Consider the following 13,038-nt stretch of genomic DNA (forward strand, 5'->3'; position numbering starts at 1 on the left):
TGTTCTGGGGTTTGAGCTTGTCCCCAAAGCATTAATCCAGGCCTCTGGGTTACTAGTCCAATAAGATAACCACTATCGACTATGCATTGAGGTAAAAGAGGTAAACAAAGAGCAAAACACTTGATAGAAACGTTAGTCCTGCGAAGCAGAGCTTGTACAGTATTGCCAAACCAGTCTAGTTGAGAGATTTTAATTGACAACTGGATTATTGTAGTCAATAAAGCTATGGGCTTTTCAAATAAATTGTGCTCAAAAAAGCTTACAGCACAGAGAAGCCCATTTGGCCTGTCATGTCTGTGCCAGCTCTGTGCTACAACTCTTTATATCTAGTTCCAGTGCCATGCCTCTTCAAATAGCTGCCCGCTATTCCCTTCATAAGTACGTACGTACAGAGTAGGCCACTTGGCACTGACACTTAATGTACAATAGCCTCTGCCTCCCCTATTTTCTCTGTCAAAACATTCCATGCTCTTAACAATCCTTACCGTAAAGAAGATCGTGACTGACTTACTGGGTGAATGGACTGTATAGGGTGGATGCTATAAGATGAGAGGGTTGATCCTTACTGACCTCACTGATTTCTGCTATGCTGGTAGTTATCCTGCAATCTACAACTTTGGCCTGATGCCCCTGAAATTAGGAAGAAGGTGAGCTCCCCTTCTTGCTGTTGTGATATTTGCTGGAAAAGTGAGGGGCATATTAGGCTTGGACGCATTGGGCTCTAGACTGACGCATTAAAAGCTGGAAAGAAATGTGAAATGATACCAAAGACCATCTCCGTGAAAAGACATGAGAAAGGCAAGGAGGGGAAGTGGAAGAGGGAATAAAATGGAAAGCAGGTCGAAGGTAGCTACGGGTGAAGTTGTCAAGAGGTGGGAGGCGGTGGCATAATGGTATTGTCACTGGACTAGTACTCCAGAGACCCAGGGCAATGGTCTTGGGACCCGGGTTCGAATCCCACCATGGCAGATAGTGGATTTGAATTCAATTTTTTTAAAAAACCTGGAACTGTTGATTCCCATTAGGGAAGGAAACCTGGCCTACATGTGACTCCAGACTGCAATGTGGTTGACTCTTAAAAATGCCCTCTGAACAAAGGCAATTAGGGATGGGCAATAAATGCTGGCCATGAATGAATAATTAAAAAAAGAAATAGAAGCAGAAGTAGGCCATTCGGCTCCTCGGGCCTGCCCCCTCCCCCCCATTCAATAAGATCATGGCTGATCTGATTATGACTTTAACTCCACCTTCTTGCCTGCTCCCCATAACCCTTGACTCCCTTGTCAGTCAAAAATCTGTCTAACTCAACCTTGAATATATTCAGTGGCGCAACGTCCATTGCTCTCTGGGGAAGAGAATTCCACAGATTAATGACCCTCAAAGGTGAGGAGAAATTTTTTCTCAATCTTAAATGGGAGACCCCTAATTTTTAAACCCTAGTTCTAGCCTCCCCCACAAGAGCAAACATCCTCTTGGCATCCACCCTGTCAAGTACCTTCAGGATCTTTATATGTTTCAGTAAAATCACCTCACATTCTTCTAAACTCTTAACAGGTAATGGCATTGTTCTGACTTCTGCAGAATTGGAGCAGCTGATTGTAAAACTAACACTGCAGGCTGTCATTTCTAATGGGTTGGGAATGCAAGGAATCGAGCTCAGCCCTCTGCCCCCATGCAGACCAGCAACATGTATCACGGAAGGTCCACGTGTCGCGATTGTAAAGAACTTATTGAAACATTCTTAAAAATATATTCTCTGCAAACAGGTATTTATTACAAAGCCCTGGTCATCTTTGAGGTGGTAGCAGACTACCTGTGTGCTGCAAGCTTTGTGATGAAGCCGCTCCCTCAGTGCTACCAGATAGGGAGTACAAGGATTTTGACCCAGCGACAGAGGAATGGCCGGTATATGCCCAAGTCAGGGGAGTGTGAGAGAAATAGGAACTGACCCATGTACCTGGCTCCCTTGTCCTTGGGTTTGGACCTTTTTTTCTAATTCTTTGATGGGATGTGGGCTTCACTGGCAACGTCAGCAATTGTTGCCCATCCCTAATTGCACTTGAACTGAGTAGCTTGCTTGGCCATTTCAGAGGACAGTTAAGAGTTAACCGCATTGCTGTGGACCCGGAGTCACTCTGTATGCCAGGACAGGTAAGGATGGCAGATTTTCTTCCCTAAAAAATATTTCCTTCCTTTTACAGCAATTAATAGTTCTGTGGTCAATACCGAGACTGGCTTTCAGTTCCAGATTTATTAATTGAATTTAAATTCCACCAGCTGCCATGGTGGGATTTGAACCCTTGTCCCCAGAACATTAGCCTGGGTCTCTGGAATTCTGGTCCAGTGACTTACTAAAATGCCACCATGTCCCCCATCCAGTGCTTCCTTCTTTGCATGTGATGTGCACTGTTTTCAACTGGAAAATTAGTGTTTTGTGTGTGGGACATTGAATTCTAGGTGTGTGAAGATTGCTTTCAATTCTTCACATTTCTGTTGGACTTCCACAGTGCAGATCCACATGGTGATATGCAACCCAGCACATTGTGAAGAGGTATGACTTAAGGCTTGCTTCTGACAGTCTGCTGTTGACATTACAGCGCAAATGTAAATCCAGCCGGAGAGCCAGATGGACCAAATCAAGGGGCAGACGCAGACCCCAGGAGTCGAGTGAAGAGAGCGAGACTGCCCAAGAAGATGACGGAGGTAGTGAAGAGGAGGAGGAAGGGGCACCAGAAGATGATGAGCCCTGTAAAAAATGTGGCTTATCCAATCACCCTGAATTGGTAGGTCTAACTGGTTAGGGACAGAGTTGGTTTTCTAGCTTGTTCTCTTCTTGCTCTGATTCTTTTACTTGTTTTAAGCCGCCACTGACATACTGGACTACGTTTCGAGGGCAAGTTCCCAACACAACATAGTACATAACTGGTAATTCAATGAGGGATGAAGTGTCACCAGCATTTTAGGCGTAATTTCTTTACGTCCAATCTTGTCAACTTAATCGCCAAATATGAAAGCTGAAATGAATAATAAATCTGCCGTCATATCATGTCCGCAGGTGCATTTCTAACCCGCTTATATTTGTAGTTTCACCATGTGTTCATCAGCCCTTGTGTGAAGCAGGGAGCATTTGTTAGTTTATGTTTGGTCATACCCAATAGGAAAACATCAATGTAGACCCTAACCTAATTAACAAATAAATCTTATCTCTGCCCAACAAAACAATATGTGGAAGTACAGTGCAAAAGCTCCAGGAGTTGGCCCAGGGAAGTTGCAGTACATGCTTAAGGAGAGAAAAACGGTCTCCTACTCCTGACTGCTGTTCAATTGATTTGAACTACAAACCTATGCTTAGAGGCATCAGGTGAGATCAGCTGTTATGATTACTGCCAAGTTGAATAGCCTTCTAGCCATCGTCATTTAGACTCGCACACATCATAGTGACTTGGGCAAAATATAGTTGTCTGTGGATCCTTGCCCAATTAAGATATCAATGTCCTTGGAGTAGAGATGGGTAAATGTCAATGAGATAATTGAATACCAAAACAAGATACTGCAGATGCTGGAAATCTAAAATAAAAACAAAAAATGCTGGAATTACTCAGCGGGTCAGCAACTGTGGAAAGAAACAGAGTTAATGTTCTCAGTTTGATGATGTTTCATCAGAACTTAGATAGAAATTTAAGAGTTACCCTTACATTTATATTGTTCTCCATTTCTGAGGAAAGTAATTGAATATCTGGCCTGAGTTGCTGCTCATTAATTGTATAACTGTTTTGCCTAGATTCTGTTGTGTGACTCCTGTGACAGTGGTTATCATACAGCTTGTCTACGACCTCCATTGATGACGATCCCTGATGGAGAATGGTTCTGCCCACCCTGCCAACATGTAAGCAACTTCTTTTCATACAGGCATTGCTACAGTAAGATTTTAAAATTGGACAATAGCTTGCCTTCAGTCTTTTTCTCTTATTTGTTCGCAGAATGTGGGTGAATGTGGCTTGGTGGCTTGTCTGTCACCCGTCCTCTTGTTTCACTGGGAAGATAATTGGCTTTTGAGCAGTTGTTTGAGGACTTGACAGAATAGATTCTGAGAGTCTTGCTTCCCCTGGCTAGGGAGTTGTGTGGTGTTGTATGGTAGGAGTTTAGACAGGATTTTGGGGTTTGCCTAGTCTCCCAAAAGTGTGCTGTTTGAGTCCATAGTCCTGTTAACCATAACTTTCATTTACAGCAAATATTTAGACATTTGGACCTCCTACAGGAGGTTGGAGCTTCTCCTCCCTCCAGCTCTCTTACCTCTCAGTCATATGATCTGACATTATTACATCAGTATTATGTCTGCCTCTGATGTTAACGCTTTACTCTCCATCACCCCCCCAACTCTTCATGCTCATCACAGTTACATCCCCCTAAACCTCGCCCCCCCCCCCCCCCCCCCCCCCAACCCAACCTGCCCAAGGTATCAGGGTTGCCTCTGAGGTGCCTTGACCAATCTCCCTGATCCTGTGGTTTGAGGTTGGGGACATTCTGTACTCTCCCTTCTGTGGGTTTGAGTGATCTTTGCCTGGGTGGCTGTAGAGCTTGTAGGAAGTCTTTCCTCTTTTTCAGGATCTGAGTAGTAAGCCCAAGTTTCTATTGGCTTTCTCTCCAAGGATATTGAGGTGCTTCAATGAGCGGTCATAGTCTCAGGATAAGGAGTCAACCATTTAGAACTGAGATGAGAAATTTCTTCACCTGAGAGGGTTGTAAATCTTTAGATTTCTCAACCCCAGAGGACTGTGCATGCTCAGTTGATAGATTTCTGGGCACCATGAGAATCAAGGCACATGGGGATAAGGTGGAAAAGCGGCATTATGTCGAGGATCAAATACCTTATTGAGAAAAGGAGCAAACCTTAGAGGCCATATGATCAACTCCTGCACCTATTTCTTATGTTGTTGTATTCTTAATCCATCTGGCCTATATGTGATTCCACTCATTAGATTAATCCCTATTTAGTTAAAATTAAAAATGGGTGAACCTTTGAGACACTGAAGAGCAGCAATGAAGAGGAGATCTCGTAGAGAGGTGACAGTAAATTCTGACACAACTTCAGTTTGAAGCAAGAGTAGGGAAAACTGACATGGGTGCAAACTGGCAAAATGAGCATGAATGTCAAGAGGCTATTCTTCTGAACACTATATATGTCGAATAGAAATTGGAGGGGTTCGTTATTTAAGAAAACAGTAGATGTACTTCCAGCATGGGCTGAATGGCTTTTCGCACCACAAAAAATAATCTTGTAATTTTCTTGTTGAAAACTACAGTAATATTAGTATGCACATGAAGGGAAAAATGCTGCCTATTTGTCAAAAGGTGTGCTGTCGAATTTGTTAGGTTTTCAGTGTGGCAATAACATATTTATTAGTCATAGCTATTTACTTCTGTAAGGCGGGGTGGGGGGGAAATATGTGACTGCACTAAATGTCCTCTTTTTATTGTCTGCAGAAACTTCTATGTGAAAAGCTAGAAGAACAATTGCAAAATATAGATGTGATGATAAAAAAGAAGGAAAGGGCAGAGAGAAGGTAAAAACAAAAAAAACCTGGACTGCATTAACCCACTTCTAGAGGCTTGGGTGGAGTTCTGCTTCTGAAATCAATGAAAATGAAAATCAGGCAGGCGGTACCTCAAACAATCGATTAGCTATCACTTGTATCAAGCTCCCACTGGAATTCAGTTTTGCTGCTTTGGTGTTTCTACTCCAGTCTGCAATCCTGCCTCCGTTTATAATCTTGTATCTACTGCGGCCATTGTTTTGAATTTTCCTTTCCTGTTCCTCTTCAGGCTGCGATTAAGCTTTCCCATGACCCAGCACCACCACCGTCATCTCCCTGTATTGAGAAGCGGAATTTGGCTCTTCTGTTGTTATCCATTTGTCCTCAGCACCTTAAAACACTGGGCCTCCTCACGCCCCTCGCTCTGCTTTCTCCTCTGTAACCAACACGTTTGGCATCCAAATAAAGTTTTTGATTCTCCTGCCATAATGAGAATGTGAAAGGAAGATGGAAGCAGATTGAATCGTAACCTTCAAAAGGGAACTGGATAAACACTTGAAGGGGGGAAAAAATTAAGAGCCGTGGGGAAAGAGAGAGGTACGGTGGGGCTAATTGGATGCTTGTTTTCAAAAGCTGGCACTAGCAGGATGGGCCAAATGGGGTCCCTGTGCTGTATCAATAAATGATTTTAATTCAATTACCCCTTAATCTTAGTACTCAAGGGAATACAGTACAATCCTAGTTCATGCAATTTTTAAAAGGTATAGGGACTAAACAAGAGTGGAAGTACCCTCACAGGTTTGTGGAGTAAAATATTGACACCATTTCTGTGATTATGCCAACCTTTTGAAAATCTAGCTGGACATCACTGAATTACCTCTTCCTGGTTTTACCTCATCCCTTTTGCCCCTCCCAATCATGACGATGTCCTTCAGTAACTTCTCAGTTTTTGTTTAAGACATGTGCTGGAAATTTTGGTTTTCTGATTTGAAAAGATGTGGGTAAAAATGATGCACTCCCTCTCTTACAGGAAAGAGAGGCTGGCCTTTGTGGGAATCAATGTGGAAAATATTATTACTCCAAAAGTAAGTATACTTCAAATGCTGAAAGAGACAAGGATTTTAAAAAAGCAAAGATTAATTTGACCTCTTGGGGCTATGAACATGAAGAAATTGCTTCTTACTTACAAAGAGGTTGAATGAAGGTTTATCCATGCCCTTTCACGTTTACTTTGAGTCAAAATCTTGATGCTTCAAAATATAAATAAGCACAGCTCAGATGTGAGCAGTCTGAAATGAAACGTTAAAAGCAATTGGAAATGCACATAGGTCAGTCAGCATCTGAAAGAGGAAAGACAAGATGGTTTGAAATGTGAGTTATGCCCGAACAATCCTGAACATCCCACCTGAACATTAAACTAATGTTATTTTCCCTTTCAGATGCTGACTCCCATTTGCCTCTGCATTTTCTAGGTTTATCCCAAGATCTTTGGCTGATTATTGTAGTGCTGCATCGCTGCATTTTTCTTTTAAATTAGTATCAGCTCCCAGAGGGCCACACCAATAAGAGTTGCCCCCTGCCACAAATGGTGTGCAGATCTGGCGAGGACAGGTTCAAGCTTGGCTGCGATGCTAATTAGCTTACTGATGCTCACTGTCTAGACTAACCTGAGGAGGGGGGTGGGGGGGGAGGGCAGAGAAATGGATTGGGTGGGGTGAAAAACTGGAACAAAAGGCCAAAATATTGTGACTGACTTCTTGTCCTGTTGTGCTGTACCAAGAGAGTCATGGGGTAGAGAAGTAGTGAAGCAGTGCCCTCCTGGTATAAAATGTGGAAACGGGTATGTATTTTGCAAACTGGGGCATGAAAGAAAAGTGTTGCAGATGCTGGAAATCTGAATGAAAAACAGAAAAGGCAGGAAATGTAACAGGTTTGATGGAAGTACCTGGCCATTACCATCTCCTTTTGCCTTTCACCATCTGCAGTTTTCTGCAATTTAATCTTTCCTTTCCAGTCACAGACCTTCCCTTTTGTTCCTCCTTCCTTGCCTCCCCCTTTCCATGCCTCTGTACTTGCATAAAACCTGTTTGATTCTTTTCCAGTTCGGATGAAAGGTCACAGGTGCGGCCTGACCTGCTGAGTATTTGGAGCGTTTTCTGTTTTCATTTGTGAATTAATTTGACGGGATTTCCGTACCAGTCCCATTTTATATTACTAATGTTAAAACTCCCTAATGTTTAATACTTTCGTTTCTGTCAGGATGCAGTAACCGAAGAACTTGAAATAAAAGATTTCAAATCTTTGGAAAGGCGGTCGGGCCGGACACGGAGATCTATTAATTACAGGTAAGGCTTTGTTTTATTGTGCAAGTGTAATTTACTGTGCCGTGTTCAAAAGAAGAAATGTCAATTATATGCATCTTTCTCTCCCTCCCACTTTAGTAGTTAAATGCAAACGCTTGGTATGGTCCTGATTATAAAGATCAGGGTGATCCTAGATGTTGTTTCTGGTTCTCCATTCTATGTAAATGAGCCAGCTCTTTCTCCAGTTGAAAGTTGGTGAATGTTGCTTTAGTCAGCTCCTGCTTCATTTCCCGTGCCTCCAACTTCATGTCTCTTGTTTGGCTACCCACTTCGGTTGGGCCAGAAGGTATGCAACTTTGGTGCCTGGTTTGACCCGCAGCTGAGCATCAGTCAGCACCCTCTTTCACCCACCCACCCACACCCACACCCCCACCCCAACCCCAGTCTTCCAATATCTCATTTTCCCCCCCCAATCACCTTTCCACTAACTTCCACAATCTGCCCCAGCCTACAAGCTACAGTCCTCTTTCAGTACATCCCCCTCATCAGTAACTTGTCACTCTTTTATGACCTAGCTTTGTAATTTCTAAATCTCTATTTCTAATAAATCTGAATTTTAAAAAAAAAGCTAGTCTCAGTAATGGTGACCATGAAACCATTATTGTTGGCATAAAAACCCCTCTGGTTCACTAATGTCCTTTAGGGAAGGAAATTTGCCGTCCTTACCCGGTCTGACCTATATGTGACTCCAGACCCACAGCAATGTGGTTGACTCTTAACTGCCCTCTGAAATGGCCTAGCAAGTCACTCAGTTCAAGGGCAATTAGGGATGGGCACCAAAAGTTGGACTTGCCAGCGATGCCCACATCCCATGAAAGAATAAAGAAAAAAAATCTTTCGTCCTACATATTCCAACCCAGACCTGCTTCAAAAGCCTCTTCAAAACCCATCTTTTTGACCATATGTTCAGTCAACTAAGTTTACAACCGGGCAGATTGATTTTGCTCCTTGGGATATTTTATCATATAAAAGTGCAGTGCAGGTGCACTGTTAAGACAAGTGAAACATACTGGCCCTGTTTCAGTTATAAATAGATTAGGCCCTCTTATGTCAGGGCAAAAAAATTCTAATCAAAAATATCTCCTTTTTGATTTGGGGAGGGAAGAGGTGTCTGCATTTAAAGTAATAAATAAACATTATCATGTTTAATTTTTTTTAATATTCATTCATGGGATGTGGGAGTCGTTGGCTGGGCCAGCATTTATTGCCCATCCCTGATTGCCCTTGTTTAGAGGGCATTTGAGAGTCAACCACATTGCCGTGGATGTAGGCCAGGCCAGGTAAGGACGGCAGATTTCCTTCCCTAAAGGACATTAGTGAACCAGATGGGTTTTTACGACAATCGACAATGGTTTTATAGTCGTCATTGGAAATTTTATTCCAGATTTTTACTGAATTCAAATTCCACCATCTGCCATGGTGGGATTCGAACTCCGGTCCCCAGAGCAATACCCTGGGTGTCTGAATACCAGTTCAATGACAATACCACCATGCCACCGCCTAATGTGGAGTTAAACATCATTTGCTGATTTCAGAGTTTGTGGAATGCATTCAGTTAAAAATAAAAGAACAGTTGTGTAGCACCAGATAAATTAGTTTTGAAGCGTAGCCACCATTGTTATGCAAGGAAATATGACAGCTAATTTGAGCACAGCAAGGCTCCACAAACAGTGAGATAGATGACCAGCTAATGTGCCTTGGTCGCATAGATTAAGTGATCAATGTTTGTCAGGACACCAAGAGAACTCTGTGCTTGAATAGTGCTATGGGATTTTTTACCTCCATATTTAAGTCCCACTCCAGGACTTGAGCACAAAATCGAGACTGACTATCCGGTGTGTTACTGAGGAAATGCAGTACTGATGGGGGTGCCATAATTCAAAAGAAGAGATGTTAAACCGTCTGCCCTCTCAGGCAGATATAAAAGATTCCTCGGCCATTATTTCACAGAAGAGCCTGGCCAATATTTATCTCTCAATCAACATCGCAAAAACAGATTAACTGGTCATTATCACATTGCTGTTTGTGGGAGCTTGCTGTGTGCAAATTGGCTGCCTCATTTCCTACATTCCAACAGTGACTACGCTTTTTAAAATTTTATTCTTTCATGGGTTGTGGGTGACGCTGGCAAAGTCAGCATGTGCTGTGCATCCCTAATTTCCCTTGAATTGTGTCTTGCTCGGCCATTTCAGAGGGCAGTTAAGAGTCAACCATATTGCTGTGGGTCTGGAGTCACATGCAGGCCAGACTGGGTAAGGATAGTAGATTTCCGTCCGTAAAGGGACATCAGTGAACCAGATGGGTTTATGCAACAATCGATGATAGTTTCATGGTCACTATGACTGAGACTAGCTTTCAATTCAGACTTTCTATTAATTGAATTTAAATTCCACCAGCTGTCCTGGTGGGATTTGACCCCATGTCCCCAGATCGTTAGCCTGGGCCACTGGATCACTAGACCAGTAACATTACCACTACGCCATCATTTCCCTATATCACAAGTACAATTCAAAGTGTACTTCACTGACTGTAAAGCGCTTTGGGATGTCCTGCGATCGTGAAAGACGTTATATAAATGCAAGTCTTTCTTTATAAAAAAATGACACCTCCATCAGTGTCTCATTTCTGCACTAGATTGTCGGCATTGATTATGTGTTCAAGTCTACAGAAGGCTTTGAATCAGAGGTGGGAGTGCTGCTGCTACCACTGAGCCAAGCAGGTGCATTTGGGAGTATTGCAGGTTTTCTCAAGGGACGGGAAGGGGACGTGTCAGGTTTCCTTAATGGTCACAGCCAGAAATGTCTGGCCATGCCCTTATAATGTGATAAAAACAAAAAACTGCGGATGCTGGAAATTCAAAACAAGAACAGAATTACCTGGAAAAACTCAGCAGGTCTGGCAGCATCGGCGGAGAAGAAAAGAGTTGACGTTTCGAGTCCTCATGACCCTTCAACAGAACTGTTTTTGTCCTTTATAATGTGACTTGGGGTCTTTTTTTTCAAAAAAGGTCCTATTTTACTGGTGCTGGGGATTGATGGTGCTCTAGTTTTCCTGTTTTGCAAACATCGTGTCCCAACCTGAAGCTTTTCTCTGTGTAGCTATAGATTCACGAATGGTCCAAATATTAAACTTCAATGCAGTTCTTTTTTTTAACCCTGCAGGTTTGATGACTTTGATGATGCAATTGATGAAGCTATACACGAAGACATACAGGAAGCAGAGGGCAAAGGTCATTGTCACACGTCAGTCTTTTCACCTCTTGACTCTCTCTCCTCGCTCACATCCTCCGTTCATTACCTTGTGTCTGCAATTTTGTGTCTAAGTTTCCCCTTCTTACCCCTTGCGTGTGAGTAATAAGTGCTGATTTATTTTTGCACCAGATCATCCCTGTTTATACAGCAGTGCAGGTTGGCAAGAATGGGATGCTGAGCACACCCTCGCTTCCTGCATGCACAGATTCTCCAGAGTCGTGACAACATCTTCAACTTAGTTACAAATGTCGAATTTCAGAGCTCCTGCCACAGTTTTAGCAATTGAGAACTGGAATGTGATGATAAAGGAATGTTTGAGGTGTCTCATCCTGTTCCATGCATCCCAGTTGTATCGCAAGTCTCATCATTAGATACTTGGAGGATGTTCTCCTGTTTGGGAAGTCTAGAGAAAAAGGGGAGACTGTAGCATAGTAGTAATATTACTGGCCTAGTAGTCCAGAGGCCCAGGCTAATGTCATGGTGACATGGGTTCAAATCCCACCATAGCAGCTCGTGGAATTTAAATTCAGTTAATAGAATCTGTAATCGAAAGCTAGTCTCAGTTATGGTAACCATGCAACTGATTCACTAATGCCCTTTTGGGGAAGGAAATCTGCGATCCTTGCCCGGTCTGGCCTACATTTGACTCCAGTGACTCCAACCACTGCAATGTGGTTGACTCTTGTCAGTGCTCCATGCCAGAGGGCAGCTATCAGTACTGGGGAAAGTGGGGGCTGTACCATTGGGATGGTCTACACCTGAACTGTGCTGGGGCTGGTGTCCTTGCGAGCCGCATAACTAGGGAAGTAGAGAGGGATTTAAACTAAATAGTAGGGGCAAGGGATCAAATTTGGGAAGATGTGGTAAAGCAACAAGTAGAGATAAGGCAAGAGAGAAAGGTATTAATATGGGAAATGATAAGCAGAATGTGACAGGAAGGGATAGAGAGTAAGAATCTAAGAGTAAAACAGCAGTCAAGGCATATAGGTTACAAAAAAGAATAAAAGGACAAAACTGAAAGCTCTGTATCTGAATGTATGTAGCATTCAAAACAAAACATAAACTTAGAGGGAGGATAGAAAAAAATAAGCATGATCTATTTTTTTCATTTGTTCATGGGATGCGGGTTTCACTGGCTAGGCCAGTATTCATTGCCCACCCCTAATTGCCCTTGAGAAGGTGGTGGTGAACTGCCTCCTTGAACCGCTGCAGTCTCTGTGTAGGTACACCCGCTGTGCTGTTAGGGAGGGCATTCCAGGATTTTGACCCAGCAACAGTGAAGGAACGGCAATATATTTTCAAGTCAAGATGGTGAGTGACTTGGAGGGAAACTTCCAGGTGGTGGTGTTCCCATCTGCCTGCTACCCTTGTCCTTCTAGATGGCAGTGGTCTTGAGTTTGGAAGGTGCTGTCTAAGGAGGCTTGGTGGATTCCTGCAGTGCACCTTGTAGATAGTACACACTGCTGCCACTGTGCATCGGTGGTGCGGCAAGTGAATGAGGATGGAGTGCTAATCAAGCAGCTGCTTTGTCCTGGATGGTGTCAAGCTTCTTGTATTGCTGGAGCTGCACTCATCCAGGCAAGTGGGGAGTATTCCATCACACTCCTGACTTGAACTTTGTAGATGCTGGACAGGCTTTGGGGAATCAGGAGGTGAGTTACTTGCTGCAGGATTCCTAGTCTCTGACCTGATAGCCATTACAGAGACATGGCTGCAGGATGACATAGATTGGGACCTGAATATTGAAGGATACGTGACATTTAGGAAGGAGAGGAAGATAGGAAAGGATGGAGGGGTGGCTCTGTTAATAATGGTATTAGCACGTTAGAGAGGGATGACAAGTTCAGGAAACCAAGATGTAGAAGTGCTTTGGGTTGAGATGAGAAATGA

General features: G+C 43.2%; 3 protein-coding genes across 6 annotated transcripts in view; all 3 read left to right on the forward strand.

The window, feature by feature from the left end:
* LOC144682565 (BTB/POZ domain-containing protein KCTD14-like) overlaps positions 1-13,038 on the forward strand; it is a 1,380,231-nt gene that overhangs the window by 776,984 nt on the left and 590,209 nt on the right. The window lies entirely within an intron of this gene.
* Positions 1-13,038, forward strand: part of ints4 (integrator complex subunit 4) — a 445,537-nt gene that overhangs the window by 271,306 nt on the left and 161,193 nt on the right. The gene's annotated exons all lie outside the window — the stretch shown is intronic.
* rsf1a (remodeling and spacing factor 1a) overlaps positions 1-13,038 on the forward strand; it is a 111,620-nt gene that overhangs the window by 76,868 nt on the left and 21,714 nt on the right. For both annotated transcript variants that reach the window (XM_078544959.1, XM_078544960.1), the window contains exons 7-12: positions 2,598-2,783; positions 3,782-3,886; positions 5,485-5,564; positions 6,565-6,619; positions 7,794-7,879; positions 11,059-11,126. In XM_078544959.1, the coding sequence (XP_078401085.1) occupies positions 2,598-2,783; positions 3,782-3,886; positions 5,485-5,564; positions 6,565-6,619; positions 7,794-7,879; positions 11,059-11,126 (580 nt within the window). The remainder of the gene's footprint in view (positions 1-2,597; positions 2,784-3,781; positions 3,887-5,484; positions 5,565-6,564; positions 6,620-7,793; positions 7,880-11,058; positions 11,127-13,038) is intronic.

Source organism: Cetorhinus maximus, chromosome 7 (assembly GCF_964194155.1).
Source record: "Cetorhinus maximus chromosome 7, sCetMax3.hap1.1, whole genome shotgun sequence".
In the NCBI taxonomy this organism is placed as follows: Eukaryota; Metazoa; Chordata; class Chondrichthyes; order Lamniformes; family Cetorhinidae; genus Cetorhinus; species Cetorhinus maximus.